The sequence below is a fragment of the Gadus chalcogrammus genome, chromosome 23 (assembly GCF_026213295.1).
Source record: "Gadus chalcogrammus isolate NIFS_2021 chromosome 23, NIFS_Gcha_1.0, whole genome shotgun sequence".
Lineage (NCBI taxonomy): Eukaryota > Metazoa > Chordata > Actinopteri > Gadiformes > Gadidae > Gadus > Gadus chalcogrammus.
Genome location: NC_079434.1, coordinates 1,383,485 through 1,405,724, shown reverse-complemented (window position 1 = coordinate 1,405,724; position 22,240 = coordinate 1,383,485). Strand labels below are relative to the sequence as shown.

The following is a 22,240-nucleotide window of genomic DNA, read 5'->3' as shown; positions in this document are numbered from 1 at the left end:
TTGCGCCTGCACTAATTGCTTACGGCCATACCACCCTGAACACGCCCGATCTCGTCTGATCTCGGAAGCTAAGCAGGGCCGCGCCTGGTTAGTACTTGGATGGGAGACTTCCTGGGAATACCAGGTGCTGTAAGCTTTTCCTTTTTCAACTCGAGCTCATTGCCTCCGTGGCCTACCGTGACCTACCGTGACCTGATGTTTACTGCCAACCGCTTTGGAGGATTTAAGCAACATACAAAGACTGACAACGTCTCTCAAAACTATTTTTGTGAAACATGAGGACAGTATAGTGATACTGCCAGCAGGGAGCACCAGAGAGCTGAAACGACAGTTGTACATTTCTTAAACTTTCACCAACACAAACACGCACGCTCACTTCAGATCATGGGAGGACGTCAAAAAATCACCACCCATTCTATGACACTTTAACCGTTAACCTTGGTTCAAACATTTAACATCACACGCACACGCAGTGTATTTCAGATAATTAATGAATTCAGATGTCACAATGATCGTTTACATGGATAAGGAGTCCTACTGAATCAATTACTGCCGTTTATATCTAACTAATGATTGTTTTTGTAAAAGTGTAACGTCGAGCCTCAGCAGCTTTCTCACTCCTTATGTGCTACTGTATAAAACCTGGTTTTGCGCCTGCACTAATTGCTTACGGCCATACCACCCTGAACACGCCCGATCTCGTCTGATCTCGGTAGCTAAGCAGGGTCGGGCCTGGTTAGTACTTGGATGGCAGACTGCCTGGGAATACCAGGTGCTGTAAGCTTTTTCTTTTTCAACTCGAGCTCATTGACTCCGTGGCGTACCGTGACCTGATGTTTACTGCCAACCGCTTTGGAGGATTTAAGCAACATACAAAGACTGACAACGTCTCTCAAAACTATTTTTGTGAAACATGAGGACAGTATAGTGATACTGCCAGCAGGGAGCACCAGAGAGCTGAAACGACAGTTGTACATTTCTTAAACTTTCACCAACACAAACACGCACGCTCACTTCAGATCATGGGAGGAAGTCAAAAAATCACCACCCATTCTCTGACACTTTAACCGTTAACCTTGGTTCAAACATTTAACATCACACGCACACGCAGTGTATTTCAGATAATTAATGAATTCAGATGTCACAATGATCGTTTACATGGATAAGGAGTCCTACTGAATCAATTACTGCCGTTTATATCTAACTAATGATTGTTTTTGTAAAAGTGTAACGTCGAGCCTCAGCAGCTTTCTCACTCCTTATGTGCTACTGTATAAAACCTGGTTTTGCGCCTGCACTAATTGCTTACGGCCATACCACCCTGAACACGCCCGATCTCGTCTGATCTCGGAAGCTAAGCAGGGTCGGGACTGGTTAGTACTTGGATGGGAGACCGCCTGGGAATACCAGGTGCTGTAAGCTTTTCCTTTTTCAACTCGAGCTTATTGCCTCCGTGGCCTACCGTGACCTACCGTGACTTGATGTTTACTGCCAACCGCTTTGGAGGATTTAAGCAACATATAAAGACTGACAACGTCTCTCAAAACTATTTTTGTGAAACATGAGGACAGTATAGTGATACTGCCAGCAGGGAGCACCAGAGAGCTGAAACGACAGTTGTACATTTCTTAAACTTTCACCAACACAAACACGCACGCTCACTTCAGATCATGGGAGGACGTCAAAAAATCACCACCCATTCTCTGACACTTTAACCGTTAACCTTGGTTCAAACATTTAGCATCACACGCACACGCAGTGTATTTCAGATAATTAATGAATTCAGATGTCACAATGATCGTTTACATGGATAAGGAGTCCTACTGAATCAATTACTGCCGTTTATATCTAACTAATGATTGTTTTTGTAAAAGTGTAACGTTGAGCCTCAGCAGCTTTCTCACTCCTTATGTGCTACTGTATAAAACCTGGTTTTGCGCCTGCACTAATTGCTAACGGCCATACCACCCTGAACACGCCCGATCTCGTCTGATCTCGGAAGCTAAGCAGGGTCGGGCCTGGTTAGTACTTGGATGGGAGACCGCCTGGGAATACCAGGTGCTGTAAGCTTTTTCTTTTTCAACTCGAGCTCATTGACTCCGTGGCGTACCGTGACCTGATGTTTACTGCCAACCGCTTTGGAGGATTTAAGCAACATACAAAAACTGACAACGTCTCTCAAAACTGTTTTTGTGAAACATGAGGACAGTATAGTGATACTGCCAGCAGGGAGCACCAGAGAGCTGAACCGACAGTTGTACATTTCTTAAACTTTCACCAACACAAACATGCACGCTCACTTCAGATCATGGGAGGACGTCAAAAAATCACCACCCATTCTCTGACACTTTAACCGTTAACCTTGGTTCAAACATTTAACATCACACGCACACGCAGTGTATTTCAGATAATTAATGAATTCAGATGTCACAATGATCGTTTACATGGATAAGGAGTCCTACTGAATCAATTACTGCCGTTTATATCTAACTAATGATTGTTTTTGTAAAAGTGTAACGTCGAGCCTCAGCAGCTTTCTCACTCCTTATGTGCTACTGTATAAAACCTGGTTTTGCGCCGGCACTAATTGCTTACGGCCATACCACCCTGAACACACCCGATCTCGTCTGATCTCGGAAGCTAAGCAGGGTCGGGCCTGGTTAGTAATTGGATGGGAGACCGCCTGGGAATACCAGGTGCTGTAAGATTTTCCTTTTTCAACTCGAGCTCATTGCCTCCGTGGCCTACCGTGACCTACCGTGACCTGATGTTTACTGCCAACCGCTTTGGAGGATTTAAGCAACATACAAAGACTGACAACGTCTCTCAAAACTATTTTTGTGAAACATGAGGACAGTATAGTGATACTGCCAGCAGGGAGCACCAGAGAGCTGAAACGACAGTTGTACATTTCTTAAACTTTCACCAACACAAACACGCACGCTCACTTCAGATCATGGGAGGACGTCAAAAAATCACCACCCATTCTCTGACACTTTAACCGTTAACCTTGGTTCAAACATTTAACATCACACGCACACGCAGTGTATTTCAGATAATTAATGAATTCAGATGTCACAATGATCGTTTACATGGATAAGGAGTCCTACTGAATCAATTACTGCCGTTTATATCTAACTAATGATTGTTTTTGTAAAAGTGTAACGTCGAGCCTCAGCAGCTTTCTCACTCCTTATGTGCTACTGTATAAAACCTGGTTTTGCGCCTGCACTAATTGCTTACGGCCATACCACCCTGAACACGCCCGATCTCGTCTGATCTCGGATGCTAAGCAGGGTCGGGCCTGGTTAGTACTTGGTTGGGAGACCGCCTGGGAATACCAGGTGCTGTAAGCTTTTCCTTTTTCAATTCGAGCTCATTGCCTCTGTGGCCTACCGTGACCTACCGTGACCTGATGTTTACTGCCAACCGCTTTGGAGGATTTAAGCAACATACAAAGACTGACAACGTCTCTCAAAACTCTCATCCCTCATCTCATCTCATCGTCATCCGCTTATCCGGGGTCGGGTCGCGGGGGGAGCAGCTCAAGCAGGGGGCCCCAGACTTCCCTTTCCCGGGCCACATTGACCAGCTCTGACGGGGGGATCCCGAGGCGTTCCCAGGCCAGTGTTGAGATATAATCTCTCCACCTAGTCCTGGGTCTTCCCCGAGGTCTCCTCCCCACTGGACGTGCCTGAAACACCTCCCAAGGAAGGCGCCCAGTGGGCATCCTTACCAGATGCCCGAACCACCTCAGCTGACTCCTTTCTAAGTAAAGGAGCAGCGGCTCTAATCCGAGTTCCTCACGGATGGCTGAGCTTCTCACCCTATCCCTAAGGGAGACGCCAGCCACCCTTCTGAGAAATCTCATCTCGGCCGCTTTTACCCGCGATCTCGTCCTTTCGGTCATCACCCAGCCCTCATGACCATAGGTGAGGATAGGAACGAAGATCGACCGGTAGATCGAGAGCTTTGCCTTGCGGCTCAGCTCTCTTTTCGTTACAACGGTGCGGTAAAGCGAACGCAATACCGCCCCCGCTGCTCCGATTCTCCGGCCAATCTCACGCTCCATAGTACCCTCACTCGCGAACAAGACCCCGAGGTACTTGAACTCCTTCACTTGGGCTAAGGACTCATTTCCTACCCGGAGTAAGCAAACCACCGGTTTCCTGCTAAGAGTCATGGCCTCAGATTTAGCGGTGCTGATCCTCATCCCAGCCGCTTCACACTCGGCCGCCAGCCGATCCAGTGAGTGCTGAAGGTCACAGGCCGATGATCCAATGAGGACCACATCATCTGCAAAAAGCAGTGACGAGATCCTCAGACCACCGAACTGCAACCCCTCCCCACCACGACTACGCCTCGATATCCTGTCCATGTATATCACAAACAGGATTGGTGACAAGGCGCAGCCCTGGCGGAGACCAGCACCCACTGAGAACGAAACTGACTGGCTGCCGAGAACACGAACACAGCTCTCGCTTTGGGAGTACAAAGATTGGATGGCCCTGAGGATAGACCCCCTTACCCCATACTCCCGCAGCACCTCCCACAGTTTCTCCCGGGGGACCCGGTCATACGCCTTCTCCAGATCCACAAAACACATGTAGACCGGATGGGCATACTCCCAGGCCCCCTCCAGGATCCTTGCGAGAGTGAAGAGCTGGTCCGTAGTTCCACGTCCGGGGCGAAAACCGCATTGTTCCTCTTCAATCTGAGGTTCGACGATCGGCCGAACCCTCCTTTCCAGCACCTTGGAGTAGACTTTACCAGGGAGGCTGAGAAGTGTGATACCCCGGTAATTGGCACACACTCTCTGGTCCCCCTTTTTGAACAGGGGAACCACCACCCCGGTTTGCCACTCCTTTGGCACTGTACCCGACTCCCACGCGATGTTGAATAGGCGTGTCAACCATGACAGCCCCTCAACACCCAGAGCCTTTAGCATTTCTGGCTGGATCTCATCAATCCCTGGGGCTTTGCCACTGCGGAGATGTTTGACTACCTCAGTGACCTCCACCAGGGAAATTGACGACGAAACACCATCAACCTCGAGGCCAAGGTACCATGCGCAATTGTTTACATTGGATGTCTAACAATGGCTCGGTTTCATAATATCATCCGGAGGCGCACACAGCTTTAACCGTGTTCTGTAAATATTCTACGTAGAACACTCTGGGTGTTCCAGTGGGAGTCCTGGAGCTCTATATCTAAATAATATCGTATTATATATAGATATCTTTATAATATAATATATATTATGACGCCCAAAAGCTGTGTGCGGCTCCGGATGATATTATGAATCTCAAACGACTGCATCTGGTTCTTCCACTTCCACATCAATCTGAAGTACAGACAGAACCGCGCATGGAGGAGAAAGGGATTGTTGCAGTTTACGGACTCTCGGTACTTCCACAACGAAACTCGTAGTGGGGGTTATCTCGGCCATCGTTGAGAAGGAATTGTGGGAAAGGAACTTTGTCTTTGACTCTAAAAGGCTACCGAGCCACTCTAAATGGCTACCGAGCCAGGAACATATCATTCACAAAAAGGCAACATTGTAGCCTATAGGCCTTATGCATAGGAGAGCAGCATGTAGAACAAAACAACAAAAAACAACATGACACTCTATTCGGTGCACAATTTAAGGAATGATATGTTAACTGAACGAATGTTCAGTCCATGAACAAGTGGCTTTTGTCAACCCCCACGTACATAACATTTAGCTTCATTAGAAAGCAACATTGCATAGTCTATAGTGCATATTAATCCTACTAAATTGGCCTGCCTCACAAGCTTGGGAGAAGTCCCATTTTAAAGATCTCGCTCAGAGGCTCAAGGTTCTCATCCTGCTGTCCACGGCCACGGCAGGCCGACATGTAAAGACAACCATGGCCTACCTAACCCAGTCACACAAGGTGGGGTCCCCTTGGTTTTGAATTAAAGATGCTGATGACCTCGTCATAATCCAGTGTTTCTGTCAGTTCTCTTTCGAAAGACAACAGGGTCAAATTGTTGAAGCGTTCATAGCCAGATCGACTTGCCGGTTAGCATCATTATTGTTCTCAATTCAAGGTTATAATAATAACTTTTTTTGCCATACAAAAGCAAAATGAAGATACCATGACACTGCTAATGAACATTACCATTGTTCACACCAGATTGCAATAATGCTACCTTGAAGTTGCATTGACCAAAGAAAACAGACCAACACACCTTACTTTTTAAATAGTTATCAGGATTACTAAAAAAGTTTAACCTTTTGAACATGTTAGAGATAAAATACAACACATACAGTAACAGTACTAATATCCATGTTTAACTCTACAGGGTAGTATACAGTTGTTGTTTTTTGTGATGATTGGGCGGGACAGCTGTCAATCAGGGCGGCCCCAGGCCCATCCAGGCCTGCCCACAGCTCCGTGCCTGCCGTGATTGTTACCCAGGATTGTCTCCTCCTTGGCCCCTTGGCTCCTTGGCATCAGTGCCCCGGCGGCGGTGACCCGGCGGCGGTGACCCGGCGGCAGTGCCCGGTGGCGGAGTCCCGACAATCGCGGGCAACAATCCCTTTCTCCCCCATGTCACAGTTCAATCTGGACTTCAGGGAGGCAAAGCCAAAGTTCGTATTCCCCAATTCCTTCTCAACCATTGCCGAGACAACCGCCACCACAAGTCTCGTTGTGGAAGTAGGCTACCAGAGGCGTCAAGAGAACCCGACGCAGTCTCGTCTTTTCACCAAATGGGAGCTTTACGCAAGCTTGCGTTAATGTGTTACGTGTTATGCGCAATAACACCAACAGCAGAATGGTTATCCAAATAACAAAGTGTACAACACAACACAAAAATTAGAAATTGATGCATCTTGGGCTTTAACTTTCCATAACTTTCCATCCATAAGATGAGAAAAAAGGGTAAACCCTGAAAACATACTAAACTGTGCAAGTTTACAGTTTAGTAACAGACTATGGGATCAGAACAGTCTCATTAATAATGAATGCAAAGAGAAGGATTCACAAATGTATTTTGTGATTTATATATAAATTACTCTCTTCACACAAATACATTTCAATGCACACACAAATGGATATCGGTATGTATAAATGTAAAATTTATCCATGAACAAAAATAAGTTTCACAAATACATTTCTGATCCACACACAAATGTACCTTGTTTTAAATAAATGTAATTTAAATCCATAAATATATGAATTAAAAAAAATGGTGCCACTTTCATCAAAATATATTTGGATGTTGCTACATTTATATACAAACTGTTAAACTTTAATTTACCAGACGCTTTTCATTTGTGAACTTGGCTGCATTTGTGTGATAATTTGTCTGTATTTATCTGTGGATTTTTGAGACTCTCCTGACGTGGCTGGATTCACAAATGCATTTTTTTTTCAACAAGGAACTCTCTGTAGCCAATCAGATGCCTCCCTCGTTTTCAGCCAATCACATGACTGCAGTGACTGGGTTTTTACAATGTTGGTGCCGTTTGCACCGACAATCCCAAAACCCAGTCGAAACTAGATGGAAAAAGTGTGTAGCTCAAAACGTGACGCAGCTTTTACTTCTTCGCCACCTAGAGATTGTTATGTGCGATCATTCAAAAAACCCATGTTATTTCCCATAGACATTTGAGCTAGGGAACCGGGAGGCTCGGAAGCTGGACTCAGAGGTCGGAACTGCAGTCATTTGTTTGGCTGAAAACGAGGGAGGCATCTGATTGGCTACAGAGAGTTCCTTGTTGAAAATAATTAATATATTTATAGATTTATATTACATTTATTTAAAACGAGACACATTTGTGTGTGGATCAGAAATGTGTTTGTGAAACTTATTTTTGTTTATGGATTTATTTTACATTTATACATACCGATATCCATTTGTGTGTGCATTGAAATGTATTTGTGAGAAGAGAGTAATTTATATACAAATCACAAAATACATTTGTGAATCCTTCTCTGTGCATTCATTATTAATGAGACTGTTCTGACCCCATACTAGACTCCTCCCCTATGCCATGATGCAGGCAAAAAGTTTCACCACATCCCATGACTGACACATGTACATGACGCCCTGTGCAAGGTTGCTCATGTGTACCCTCTTCAGCTGGTACCCTAACCAGGTGAACCCTGGTACCCTAACCAGGAACGCTGGTACCTTAACCAGGTGAAACTAAATTACTTAATGGCTGAATTAATAAGTAGTATGACCAATAACCCCCTTCTCATGATGGCTCGTCGCTTACAGCAGACAGGGCTTTTTGACTGACATCACTGATATAAATATGGTGTGTTCGCAGCTGTGGTATTGCTGGAGCGTTCGCAGGGACCACCTGGCAGATATACTGGAAACAATCTTTGATGACGTGTTTCTGATGCTGCCATTAGAGAGACAGGTGAAATAAATCTGGACTTGAATTGAACATTGAATGTCAAACCTTAAGAAAGATCTGTTATTTGCTGCTAGATAAGACACATTTTATAAATTATGATAACATAATTTACTTGACTGGCACGTTTGAAATGGGTTAGGGAAAGATACAATTTAATTTTGAGTACTGTGCATGCTGAAACATGCACAATCAAATAGTAAAAAGTTCTCTGGCATTTGATGGAGAGAGGCAGAGATAGGTTTAGTTAAGACCCAGTTTGGTATGCAGCAGTACCCATTCACTGTCCACGGGAGGCCAAGCTAGTCGGCTCCAGCAGAACGCTGAAGGACACACCTCCCATGAGGCACTGCACCAGCTGTCTGAGCTGGGGCTGCTGAGGGGGAGGTAGAGGGCAAGACGTACGTAGTTGGGGTGTGGAGGGCGTGTTGGGGTGGGCATAGGCACAAAAGTAGATCTAGTATTTTGCATATTCTGGAATGGATTCCACGACTCCACAGCGAGGATCTATTAATAGCCTTCCAGTGCGAGGCTGGGTTGATGGGTAAGGACAGCTGACTGCTGAGCCAACCACAGGCTCAGCTGGTCTGTTGGTTGGCTCATAAGAGACGGACTCTGCCTGGGGACGCCTCTCTCTTTCTCCCTTTCTGTCTGGAGCTAGGTCCAAAGGAACCAGGTGTAGATCAGCCACCACGCGAAGGGTTCCCCTCTCTCCCAACAGGAACCATGGCTCTCCCCATCAACCCCACAGACGAGCCCCGTCTCTACCAGCAGACCCTGCTCCAGGATGGCTTGTCTGACCTGCTCGAGAATGCCAAGCTGGTGGACTGCGTGCTGAAGATCAAAGGGAAGGCGTTCCCCTGCCACCGGCTAGTGCTGTGCGCCTGCAGCGCCTACTTCCGCGGGATCTTCCTGTCCGACCTGGACGAGAGCAAGAAGAAGGAGATTGTGCTGGAGGACGTTGAGCCCGGCGTGATGGGGCTGGTGCTCAAGTACCTCTACACCTCCAACATCAACGTGACGGAGCAGAACGTCCAGGACATCTTTGCCGTGGCCAACATGTTTCAGATCCCATCCGTGTTCACCGTGTGCGTGTCCTTCCTGCAGAAAAGGCTGAGCTTCAGCAACTGCCTGGCTGTTTTCAGGCTTGGCTTGATGCTGGACTGCCCCCGGCTGGCCGTCTCTGCGAGGAACTACGCCTGCGAGCGCTTCCAGTTCATCAGCAAGGACCAGGACTTCCTCCAGCTGGGGCCCAGCGAGCTGGCAGCCATACTGGCCTGCGACACGCTGAACGTGGAGACGGAGGAGACGGTGTTCGAGTCTCTGATGAAGTGGGTGGCTGAGGACGTGGAGAACAGAGAGAAGGAGCTTCCCAGGCTGCTGGACTGCGTCCGCCTGCGTCTGGTCAGCGAGGAGTACCTTAGGGAGAAGGTGGAGAAACACAAACTCATCTGCTCTTCTAATCAGGAAATAGAGGAGATGCTTCAGTTAGTGAGGGACGCCCACTCCGGAAAGCTTCCAGAGCTTAAACTAATCAAAGGCAAGAAGGGAGAGGCACACGAAGATGGACAAAACGGAGAGGAGGAGGAGCAGGAAGAGGAAGCCCTCCTCCCAGGCATCCTGAACGACAACCTGCGGTACGGTATGTTCCTCCGAGACCTGATGTTCCTGGTCAGTGACACGGGTGCGGTGGCCTACGACCCCGCTGGGAACGACTGCTACGTCGCATCGCTCTCCACGCAGATCCCCAAAAACCACACCAGCCTGGTCACCAAGGAGAACCAGATCTTCGTGGCTGGTGGTCTGTTCATAGACGAGCAGAACAAGGAGGACCCCATGTCATCCTACTTCTTACAGGTAAGGAGCCAACATAAAGCATCACCCCTGCCTCCTGCTACTCAAGACTTTATCATGGGAAGGCTGAACATGACAAATCATTTGTGAGAAACACAGGGCAGGTATTAGTCGATATGCAGGAACTGTAAGTGTTGGGTAATGAAAAGAAGAAATAGAAGGCATGCAAGCTATGCCCTTATAGATACAAGGTATCTTATAATATCATTATCATCTTCATATCAAAAAATCATTCATTGTATTACTCTTGTATCTGCTGCTTTTATATATGTTGATTATGATTTTTTTACACTTGGATTTGATTGGTCGTTTACACTTCCTAGTATGACCCTGCAAATGCTGATTGGATCGGCATGCCGCCGATCCCCTCCCCTCGCTTCCTGTTTGGGCTCGCCGAGGCCGTCAGCTGCATCTTCGTCCTGGGAGGGAAGGAGCTGAAGGACCAGGAGCACACGCTGGACTCGGTCCTTGTCTACGACAGACAGTGAGCACCGGGGAGATGTGGGGAGAGGAGTTGGATACACATCAAACAATATTGGTCTGGTTATTAATGGAGGACTGATATATATCAGGAAGAAGGGACCTCATGTTTATTTGTTAATAGCTTTGCTTAAAGAGACACATCTTGTTTTACAAACTTCAGACAAATTCTGTTGATATTTGTGTTATTAAAACTGAATGTAAGATGTGACAAACCTCTTTTGAGGTTTGCAAATGACTAACACTGATTATGTTCACATTAAGATACACTATGAGGACAAATGGCTGGCTGAGACATCTCACTGAAGATCAACCCTTGATAGGCTAACATGTTCATAATCAAAAGGAATGCTTCTAAATCCCACCCCGAACAGAAGGGCACTCTACACCTTTGTATCCGTACTCACATGTATGTGAGTTTGTATGTTTGTCGTTGACAGATCTCTGAAGTGGAGTGAATGTGATCCCACCCCCTACCCCGTCTACGGCCATGCCACCGTGTCCCACAACGACATCATCTATGTGATCGGAGGCAAGGAAGACAGCAAGTAGGTCCTTCTGATCAACAACAGTAGTGCTAAGTGCTACTTTCAGTATGGAGCAGGTATGTTATGGGCCAGGTGTCATTGGAGAACTAAACAGTAGGCTGTGGACATTATGGGATCGGGCCCAGTCTTTTTCAGCTTTGGATCTTACAACATGGCTACTAGGTTTCTATCTTTAGGAAAGTGGATCACCTCGACCCCTGATCCCATTCTTCTTCAATCATATATTTACAACAGTGTGTTAACCCCATAGCACCTTATAGCACCTAACTCCCACCTTATTCTTCATGTTTAACCTCTGTTTTTCTTTTATTCCTAGTCTGTCTTACATAGTTTTGATAGGGCAATATGTAAAGCGTCTTAGAGTACCATATTAAGCGCTATATAAATTTCATTTATTATTATTATTATTATTATAGCAGAACACGGAGCCCTCATGTAAATGCTGTGGTAACAGGAAGTGCCTGAGCGCCATGAGTGCGTACGACGCCCGGGCCCTGCAGTGGAGGGACCTGGCGCCTATGAGCTGTCCCCGGTCGCTGTGCGGAGCCACGGTGCACCAGGACCAGATCTATGTGGTTGCGGGGGTGACGGACACGGGGCTGACCAGCAGCGTGGAAGTGTACAACATCTCCAACAACCAGTGAGTCCCATCAGCGCTCAGTGATCAGCAGGCGTTGGCATCCAAGACACTTACAATTAGTTAATTAATGAAAGTACTATTTTCAAGGTCATTGTTGAGTTAAGCATAATCGGTATATGCTTTGCCAAAGGGTTCCTTGCACTAAACAATGGCTGAACTTTCACAAACCAATGGCTGAACCTTCACTAACCAAACACTGAACCATAACCAACCAATGGCTGAACCTTAACCAACCAAAGGCTGAACCTTAACCAACCAATGGCTGAACCTTAACCAACTAATGGCTGAACCTTAACCAACCAATGGCTGAACCTTAACCAACCAATGGCTGAACCTGAACCAACCAATGGCTGAACCATAACCAACCAATGGCTGAACCTTAACCAACCAATGGCTGAACCTTAACCAACCAATGGCTGAACCTTAACCAACCAATGGCTGAACCTTAACCCACCAATGGCTGAACCTTCACCAACCAATGACTGAACCTTAATCAACCAATGGCTGAACCTTCACTAACTAATGGCTGAATCTTCACTAACCAACGGCTGAACCTTCACTAACCAATGGCTGAATTGTCATCAACCAATGGATGAACCTTCACTCACCAATGGCTAAACCGTCCCCAACCAAGGGCTGAACTGTCACCAACCAATGACCGAACCTTCCCTAACCAATGGCTGAAACTTCACCCACCAATGGCTGTGTGTTGTGCGGTCCTCTTGCAGGTGGTCGGACATGGTGGCGTTCCCTCAGGAGCGCAGCTCCCTGAGCCTGGTGTCCATGGCGGGGTCGCTGTACGCCGTGGGGGGCTTCGGCATGATGCCCGTGGAGGACAGCGACGAGCTAGTCCCAAAGGAGATGAACGACATCTGGAGGTCAGAGCGCTGTGGGTTCAGAGTCTGGAGGTCAGGAGGTCAGAGCGCTGTGGGTTCAGAGTCTGGAGGTCAGGAGGTCAGAGCGCTGTGGGTTCAGAGTCTGGAGGTCAGGAGGTCAGAGCGCTGTGGGTTCAGAGTCTGGAGGTCAGGAGGTCAGAGCGCTGTGGGTTCAGAGTCTGGAGGTCAGGAGGTCAGAGCGCTGTGGGTTCAGAGTCTGGAAGTCAGAACACTGGTTAGTTATAGAGACTGGAGATCAGAACACTGGTTAGCTATATAGTCTGGAGGTGAGAACACTGGTTAGTTATAGAGTCTGGAAGTCAGAACACTGGTTAGTTAAATAGTCTGGAGGTGAAAACACTGGTTTGTTATAGAGTCTGGAAGTCAGAACACTGGTTAGTTAAATAGTGTGGAGGTGAGAACACTGGTTAGTTATAGAGTCTGGAAGTCAGAACACTGGTTATTTAAATAGTGTGGAGGTGAGAACACTGGTTAGTTATAGAGTTTGGAGGTCAGAACACTGGTTTGTCATAGAGTGTGGAGTTCAGAACACTGGTTAGACATAGAGTCTGGAGGTCAAAACTGTTAGAGTTAGCGGGTGGCAAGCAGGCAGGTAGGACCCAATAGCAGACAGTTCAGGTAAAGGATAATTTATTAGCTGCAAAAAGGCAAGGAACACCGACAACACATATCTACCAAGAGCATATGTTGCTCTTGGTAGAATAACCCTAACCCTAACCACAAACCACAATAATACGACAAGTAACAAAGGGAAGACAAGGGCTTAAATACAAAACACAGGGCACGCAACGAGGAACAGCTGAAACACATTAGGGGAGGGAGCAGTAATCACACAAACTTGACAGGACATGGGGAGAAACAAGACAGAGATACCTAGATAGATAAGTAAAACAGGAAACACACCAAAACAAGACAAGGAAACAGACAGACCATGACAAGAACACTGGTTAGTTATAGAGTCTGGAGGTCAGAACACTGGTTAGTTATAGAGTCTGGAGGTCACCACACCGATTAGTTATAGAGTCTGGAGGTCACCACACTGATTAGTTATAGAGTGGTTAAGCAGTACATTGACTCTATTGTTCATTCATTCGTCTAAACAGTCAGCTCCATCCTGCTCGTCCTTTGTTCCTATGATGGGTCATGTGACAGCATCTATACCAGCACATCCTCCTCATGTTTCTGTTGTCCGTCTCCAGGTTCAACGAGGAGGACAGGAAGTGGATGGGCGTCCTGAGGAACATGCAGTATGCTGCAGGGGCCACCATCCTGGGGGTCCGCCTGAACACCCTGCGTATGACCAAGATATGACCTCCTCCTCACCCCCTGGACCCCCAACCTCCTCAAACAGTATCACACATCTGGGCTGGTCACTCTTTCAGATAGTTAACAGGATCCCACAGGACATGAATCTCATAATTAGGCAATTAGGCAAGATGTTCTAATGCTGACTCTATTTACATTGCTGTACTGGTTTACTGTAGTTAATAATTTGCTTTGATTATACTTTTATATTTGCTTGCTTTTATGTTAAATATATAAATACTGGTAGTTCTCTTCTGACCTTGGTTGCACTGGTCTACCCCTTTAAGTCATATGTTGCTCTTGGTAGAATAAAACAATATTCCAACAGGATGTTGCAGTATTATTCTACAACTAGATGGCAGTATACCCGTTATTGCTTCTGTAAACTGGTAAGGTTACTGCTAACCCTAACCCTTTGAATCAAAAGGTCATTCACAATTCACAGCATATAAAAATAACAGAACACACCCAGTTTTGCAATAATATATCTTTACTGTTTAATATTGAAATGTTGCTCTCCTGTGTTACAGATGGTGAACACTAGTCAATAATACAATTAAAGACAGAAAACACAGTCTAATGTTAATAGCACCCCTAGACACTAAAGTCTGCGTTTTAGTATGTGTTAATATAGTCAACAACTACTACCTACACATGGCCTTTGTATAAGACATTGTTTACATTATAATGTGGAGAATTGTTAAATGACAGTAGCTGTTATGATTCATTTTAAAATACAGCTGCAGTGTGAGTTAGTATGGAAAATGTAGAGGGTATATGTTAAATTCAAATAGGTCTTTGAATTCACTATTTATTTCCTATTTATTTCAGCATTTGCATCTATAGCTAAAAGACATATTTCTGTTCAACAGAGGAAAGTTACTACATGATGTTCAGGAGAATTACCATCTTCATCGTGCAAAACAAACCTATTCTGCCATCCACTCAGAATAAGGTCAAAATAACAGAACTAGTTCTGAGTCCACTCATCTTTTAGTCACATCCCTCCTAAAAGCATCTTGTTGTTTTTTTTCATAACCCTTATGTACATTCTGTCTCCACACAATCTTCTTGGAAGATCAATATAAGAACGATAGTAAAAAAACACCCTTGGATTTGGTTTGAATCTCGTCCGTCCAAATGTTTCCTGGAGCTACGCCAAGCCCATCGGACTCCCTAGCTCGACCCTGACACGGGCGTGGTGTCCAGGTGAGGAGGGCCTGATGGGGCCTTGAGACTCAATCTGCCCCCCTGCATGACGGAGGGGTGACCCACAGCGTAGAACACCCCAATCCCAGACCCCTATGTGTGGACCAGGGGTCCGACAGCCTCCCAACACCAGCCTGGGATGAAGACTCATTGTGACAACAATGTCTTCAACATTACTGCCTCCTCTTCCTCAATGCTAATGAACACTGTGGCTACAAAAAAAAGAGCCACACACAAAAATAGCAATTACATTATTATTAAATTACTACTATTATTACTGCTCTGGAGGTCATCTAAGACGGCCACTCCTCTCAGTGTGGGCAGTCTGAATGCAGGTTCGCAGAGGCTGCCACATGGAGGCGCTACATTGGGTAAAGTGCAATAAAAACAATAAGGGACAGATTCTGAATGGTATTCCTTTTTTGGGCAACAAACTGACGCTCTGTTGCATGAGTTTTCTGGTAAGAAAAGGGATGATCAACCAAGTGGTGGTTGGTTGTTGACCTCCTCAATAACCAACCACCCCTTGAGATGCTGATGTAGCAGTGAGTTCAAGAGAGAACAGAGGCACAACAGGGGGTCCCAACTCCTCAATAGGGGTCATGGAAGTTGAGGGAGGGGCAAGCTCCCAGGAAGAAGAAGGGAAATACAAACAGCCATGGTCCAGCAGTTATATACTGGGAGACCAAGTGCAGCTCAAACTCACCTATGACATTTGTCCTGGATGGAAGCAAGCTCGAAATCATCTCCTCCAATCAAAGCCTTATCAGATAGTGGCCGAATCCCTATAAATGAGCTCACATCGTCACATCGCCCTAGCTGAGGGGGACATTTCTTCGACTTGGTGTCTTTAGCTGAAGCAAGTTGGAATCCTCCAAATGTCTCTCTAACCTCCAGACTCTATCGGCCCAATCAGCGATGCCAATCAAGGCTAGCTTTCAGTGATTCTGTGACAGCCTGGCGTGAAAATTAGGTCAAAGTGCATAAATCAGTAGTCATGACTACCACCAGCCTCTCTCCTGCCCAATACCTAAGGCTATACTCAACTCTCTCTCTCTCTCTCTCTCTCTCTCTCTCTCTCTCTCTCTCTCTCTCTCTCTCTCTCTCTCTCTCTCTCTCTATAGAGAGAGAGAGAGAGAGAGAGATACATATCTCTATATATATATAAACTGCCAGTTTAGGAATTCTTACCCTTTTCAAGTGCTTTCAATCTGAATCAATTTGTCATATTCTCATACAATGCAATGTGGTTTCCTGTCTTTCCCCAGGTAGGCCTGCTGTGTTGAGTTGGTTACCACACATCACCGATAACATGCTTTGTTCTGAACAACATTGGTGCCTATTTTCAGGGGAAGACCCACATGGGTTTCAAAGTGCAATTTGTCAAAGAGCCACAGAGGCATAACAGTCTCACTTTAAACTAGAGTCCTCTAGTTCAACAGATATAACAACAGGTTAGTGTCTCCAATCTTTAACTAGAGTCCTCTACAAGACAGGCCTAACAACATGTTAGTGTCTCCAGTCTTAAACTAGAGTCCTCCAGTTAGACAGGCCTAACAACATGTCAGTCCTCTAGTTAGACGGGCCTAACAACATGTCCTCTACCAGGTCTAACCCCACAGCGTCTCGTCCTCTGGGTTCCTGGCGTCAGGCAGTAGCAACTGGGACTCTGGAGCTCATCGTTCTACAGCGAGAGTTTAAGCACAGCTTGGATATTCAGACTAATGCACACAAACAGCTTTAAACATGGTCTAAATAAGGGATTTTAACCTAACCCTGTTGACGAGCAGCAAATGAAACAGGAACACACGACCCATGAGGAAGAGAGGGTGGAGCTTCAGATACATGTTGGAGGGCCCTCGTTGTTTCATCATGGCAACTGTTATGAACAACTAGGTTGGGATAAGACTTAGAAGCTAGGCTAAGGTGCTGACGCAATTCTTTTTACATCTTTCTTTTAAAATAAACAAGACAAAAATAATATAGACAGCTTATAAACTTACAAAAGCTCACCCACAACGTCCGACCACATCCAGAGAACCAGGCCTTCCACCCATCACACAACACTCACGCCATCGACACCACAGCGGAGCTGCTCTCTGTCCACTGCAGGATCTCCGAGACCTCGAGAGGGCCTGTGTATCCACCAAGGAGAAGACTCAAACCATTAGTAGTCATAAAGTTCCGATTCACTTTCTAAAAGCTCCCCTTCTGTCTGTTAGAAAACATCAGTCCAAAGTGTCTCAGCGTGGATACAAAGGTCAGAGGTTAAGGACAATAGGGAAGATCCTCAGAAAATACATGAATACATGTATTTTTGTCAATGATAATCAAAAATAATCACTGTGGAGATCCTTCCAGGCTCTAGTTTGCACTAACAATAACTTGCTCTATTCACTCTTTTCAAGAACCTTCCGTAAGCATTCGATGTACGGCAAAATGCTAATGCTGATTAGCATTAGGAAGTCACTGCTCAGCATTGTAGGAGATGCCTCTCATGGTGAATAAATTCGGGCCGCTGACGTGAACACTGCCTATACTCTCATCAATATCACAGATCAATACAAAATGTCCAATTGAAAATTAAAATACCAGCTGCATCTTATCAACACTATAGAAGAAGATGAAGACTTCTGCTTTGAAAGATGATTTCAAACCAAATGTAGGATTTGGTAGATCGTTTTTCGTACCAGGATATGGTATAAGATAAGTGCCATATTATGTCAAATGCAGATGTTCTGGAGGGGAGATGCTTAATATAAGCAGGACGTGGTGGCCACACCTTGGGGGGAATCTCAAGTGGTCATTTTCTGATTGTAGTTGGGTCACTCCCTCACTCTTTATCTTTTCACAGTCCTCTCTACCTCTCTATCTCCCTCTCTTGGTCTCTTGGCATGCAAACCCAGGCATGGACAAGCACACACACACACACACACACACACACACACACACACACACACACACACACACACACACACACACACACACACACACACACACACACACACACACACACACACACACACATGCAAACATGCACACAAGCACACACACAACCCATGGTATCCATGGTAACAGCCACTCTTGAGTCCTGGTGACCGTCGCAGACGGCCTCAACACAAACACACTATTAGAATCACAAAAAAAAAAAAAAGACAGTAAGTATCACAATAAAAAAAAACTAAAGACAGTTTACGTACATCTTAAATATCACTAGGGTTAAAGATAAGGTGCATGATTGATTATAAATGCTGTATAACATTTCCTATCTATAGCAGGTGAGTGTACAGGATTTGGTTATTTGCAATGCCGTACATACATGTATATTTCTCAAAGAAAAAAATCCACGTTTGGTTATTGCTGGGTTTGATCGTGACCTCTCGCTACATCTTGGCAGACAATGGTCCAATATAAAATCCAGGGTTCTCTTCAGAGTGTGAGACAAGAAAACAAAAGCAGCGCTTAGTTGACTGATGATTCGTGTATGTATGTGTATGTGTGTGTGTGTATGTTTGTGTGCGTATGTATGGGTGTGTGCGGTGTGTGTATGCCTGTACGTGGGTGTTTGTGTGTGGACGTGGGTAATTGGCCTGTAGGTTTGTGTGTGTACCTGTACGTGTTTGTGTACATGTATGTATGTATGTATGTATGTATGTATGTATGTATGTATGTATGTATGTATGTATGTATGTATGTATGTATGTATGTATGTATGTATGTATGCATGTATGTATGTATGTATGTATGTATCAGTGGAGGCTTCTCCATTGAGGAGAGGGAGGAAGATCCTCCCTAACATTGTTGAGAATAAAAAATATAGATGCCCAGACTATTGTAATGAATTAATGCCCTTAAATATGACTACTTTATTGCCTTTGAATATATAATGTTCGTTTCCCTGGGTAAAGGGACATTAGCACCCCCTATCGCCTATTGACAATTACTTCAGGGAGGAACGTCCTCCGTCATCCACCGTCCACTCCCATTCATTTCCCCGAAAGTACTGGCGGCCGGTGGATAACATGGGTTTCAATGGGAGAGAGGAGGAAAGTCCTCCTCTGAGTGGGTGGGACCTTAAGGGGTCTGATTCGCGCAAAAATCTATCCGTCTGCGCTATGAACCAATAAGCAGGATCCCTGGATGTTGAGCAGTGTTGCCAGATTGGTCAGATTTCCCACCCAATTGGGCTACTTTTAACCATGTTAGGCTGGAAAAATTATCATTCGGCGGGAAATCTGCCCAATCTGGCAACGCTGTCGATAACAAACCCGGTCTGCATTGCCGCGGTGCTCAGTCAGAGACGCAGAGCAAGTGAAATCTGCGATAGCGAGATCCTAAATGCACAATGGAAACGGAGGACATTGTTAACGTCTTATTAAAAAAAGCATTCCATTCATTGAGTTACAGTGCTAAGTTAGCGACCAAAGAAAGAGGTAGACCACTTCCCAAAATCAAGGTGACCAGAAGTAATGGCAACGTCAGTGTTGTGAGTGCTACATGGTTTGCTAGGTACGCATGGCTTACTGGTAGCATTACAAGCAATCGACTTTATTGCTGGCCCTGTTTGCTTATGAATAATAGCAAATCTCCAACGTGGGCTGTTCATGGTTTCACTGATGTGGTAAATCTTGATAGGGCAACCAAACGCCACGACAAGTGCACCAACGTGATCTTGACACCCGTCGAGATCTAGGCCCAATGATAGGCCCAGATTTTTTTATTTACTTTTACAAATCAATAGTAGGCCTGATTTGACTAATATGCTTTGCATCCTTTCCTTCTCAAATTACAGTGATGCCACTGGTGGCTTTGTATAAATTGTATTCACATAACTCCCTCCCTGCTATTTTGTAGTTCACCAAAACACCTTGAAACAACTTGAGTCTCACATTCTTATGCCACCATACACCAACAGTGCAAGCAGGCCAATGGCAATCAAGCACGCAGTCCTTCCTCCCTCACTTTAAAAACCACCAGCCGCCACTGGTATGTATGTATGTATGTATGTATGTGTGTGTGTGTGTGTGTGGGTACATGTGTTTGTACGTGTGTGTGTGTGTGTGTGTGTGTGTGTGTGTGTGTGTGTGTGTGTGTGTGTGTGTGTGTGTGTGTGTGTGTGTGTGTGTGTGTGTGTGTGTGTGTGTGTGTGTGTGAGTCTGTGAACATCCCTACATGAAGTGTAATACACAGGGTGATGAGAGTGTGTGTGAAACTAGTTGAGGAGTCCAAAAGTGAGGTCATCAGACTGTGAGGTCATCGGACTGTGAGGTCATCAGACTGTGAGGTCATCAGACTGTGAGGTCATCAGACTGTGAGGTTATCTATTGTATTCACCGAGTAAAAAAAGTAACTATTTCTCTGTGTAGTAGTTGAGTGTTGTCACATGTCACCAGGAGCTTCCACTTACTGCAAAACTAAACAGTGGAAGCCATGGCGTGACTATATCTGTAGATATATATGTATTTATAGATGTATATACGTACACTGTATGCATACTGTGGTAGCCATTTTGTTTTCCAACATGGCGGCTGTCCCCTCTGTGCAAACGTCACTGAGGTCCATCGCTCTTACCCTTACCCTCAGGAGTCCCCCCTCAGAGTCTGAGTGAGAAGGGGCGGGGGGGGTCAGCGGCCGGAGTTCATCCTGCCGGCGGAGAACAGTGGGGGCGGGGGGGGGAGGTGGGGCCCGGCCGGGGGCAGCTGGAGGGGGCGGGCCCCCGAGACAGCATCGGCGGGGGGCGTGCTCACTGAAACGACGGCGTTGGAAGGGCCGTGGGGGAGTTCCAGGGAGGGGTCGTTGCCGTCGGCGACCAGTGACAGGTTGCTGACCCGGAAGCACTTCTCGCGGTGGGCCTTGAGCATGTTGGAGAAGCGGAAGCGCTGGCCGCACACCTCGCAGGGATAGGGCTTTTCGCCGGTGTGCGTGCGGCGGTGGCGCTTCATGTTTGGCCGGCTGGTGAAGCTCTTACCACAGATCTCACAGATGTACGGCTTCTCTCCTGCAGGGGGCGCCAGAGGGGGGAGGAGGAGGGGGGGGGGGGGGGGGGAGGAGGCCAGAGGGGGGAGGAGGAGGCCAGAGGGGGGAGGAGATACAGAGAGAGGAGGAGGACATTCAGAGGAAGGAGGAGATACTGAGAGAAGGAGAGGAGGAGAGAGGGAGAGGAAGAGGACAGAGAGAGGAAGAGGAGGAACAAAGTGGGAGTGGAGGAGGACAAAGGGAGGCGTGGATACAGAGAGTGGGAGATGAGGACAGAGGGAGAGGAGGAGGACAGAGAGAGGAGTAGGACAAAGGGAGGCGGGGATACAGAGAGAGGAGGAGGAGATTCAGAAAGAGGGAGAGGAGGAGGACAGAGGGAGCAGGTGGAGATACAGAGAGAGGAGGAGATACAGAGAGAGGGAGAATGGAAGGGGGACAGAGGGAGGAGGAGATACAGAGAGAGGGAGAGGAGTACATAGCAGCTGGTCAGTGGATTAAGAGCAGGTCTGAGCGCTGCATGGCTGGGTTCACATCACATCTCTTTCTTTTCAGGTTCAGTAAACCCTGAAAACAAACGACGAACATAAAACAACCTGAAGGAAAGAAGAAACATCGGACAAAGTGCTGCTGGGTGGAATGTGTACGGGGCCATCTCGATGTAACAAGGGGCCCCTTGCGGGGTCACAACACTAGCTCATTTTACTGGGCTTTCTTCAATGTCCTTGTCTATCATACACAAGCCCTTACTCATGCTGAAGGTCATGACCTCCTGCTGAAGGCCATGACCCCGTACTGAAAGTCATGGACTCCTGCTTAAGGTCATGAACTCCTGCTCAAGGTCATGACCTCCTGCTTAAGGTCATGACCCCCTGCTTAAGGTCATGGCCTCCAGATTAAGGTCATGACCTCATGCTTAAGGTCGTGGCCTCATGCT

General features: G+C 46.3%; 2 protein-coding genes and 6 non-coding genes across 8 annotated transcripts in view; 7 read left to right on the top strand and 1 right to left on the bottom strand.

The window, feature by feature from the left end:
* Positions 1-17: 17 nt before the first annotated feature.
* Positions 18-136, top strand: LOC130377741 (5S ribosomal RNA). The gene has a single exon (XR_008894327.1). It is a non-coding gene; the product is annotated as a 5S ribosomal RNA (ribosomal RNA).
* Positions 137-665: 529 nt separating this feature from the next.
* LOC130377736 (5S ribosomal RNA) lies at positions 666-784 on the top strand. Its single transcript, XR_008894322.1, has one exon. It is a non-coding gene; the product is annotated as a 5S ribosomal RNA (ribosomal RNA).
* Positions 785-1,303: 519 nt separating this feature from the next.
* LOC130377709 (5S ribosomal RNA) lies at positions 1,304-1,422 on the top strand. The gene has a single exon (XR_008894296.1). It is a non-coding gene; the product is annotated as a 5S ribosomal RNA (ribosomal RNA).
* Positions 1,423-1,951: 529 nt separating this feature from the next.
* Positions 1,952-2,070, top strand: LOC130377820 (5S ribosomal RNA). Its single transcript, XR_008894395.1, has one exon. It is a non-coding gene; the product is annotated as a 5S ribosomal RNA (ribosomal RNA).
* A 519-nt stretch (positions 2,071-2,589) lies between these two features.
* On the top strand, positions 2,590-2,708 carry LOC130377718 (5S ribosomal RNA). The gene has a single exon (XR_008894305.1). It is a non-coding gene; the product is annotated as a 5S ribosomal RNA (ribosomal RNA).
* A 529-nt stretch (positions 2,709-3,237) lies between these two features.
* On the top strand, positions 3,238-3,356 carry LOC130377838 (5S ribosomal RNA). The gene has a single exon (XR_008894411.1). It is a non-coding gene; the product is annotated as a 5S ribosomal RNA (ribosomal RNA).
* Positions 3,357-8,969: 5,613 nt separating this feature from the next.
* Positions 8,970-14,821, top strand: klhl40b (kelch-like family member 40b). The gene is made up of 6 exons (XM_056583831.1): positions 8,970-10,255; positions 10,576-10,736; positions 11,173-11,280; positions 11,735-11,920; positions 12,649-12,798; positions 14,016-14,821. Exons 1-6 carry the CDS (start codon positions 9,125-9,127, stop codon positions 14,125-14,127), a joined length of 1,848 nt encoding a protein of 615 aa, XP_056439806.1. The 5' UTR covers positions 8,970-9,124; the 3' UTR covers positions 14,128-14,821.
* zbtb47b (zinc finger and BTB domain containing 47b) overlaps positions 13,873-22,240 on the bottom strand; it is a 34,153-nt gene continuing 25,785 nt past the window's right edge. The window contains exon 6 of the mRNA XM_056583824.1: positions 13,873-21,328. Coding sequence (XP_056439799.1) covers positions 20,955-21,328 — 374 coding nt within the window. The 3' untranslated portion in view covers positions 13,873-20,954. The remainder of the gene's footprint in view (positions 21,329-22,240) is intronic.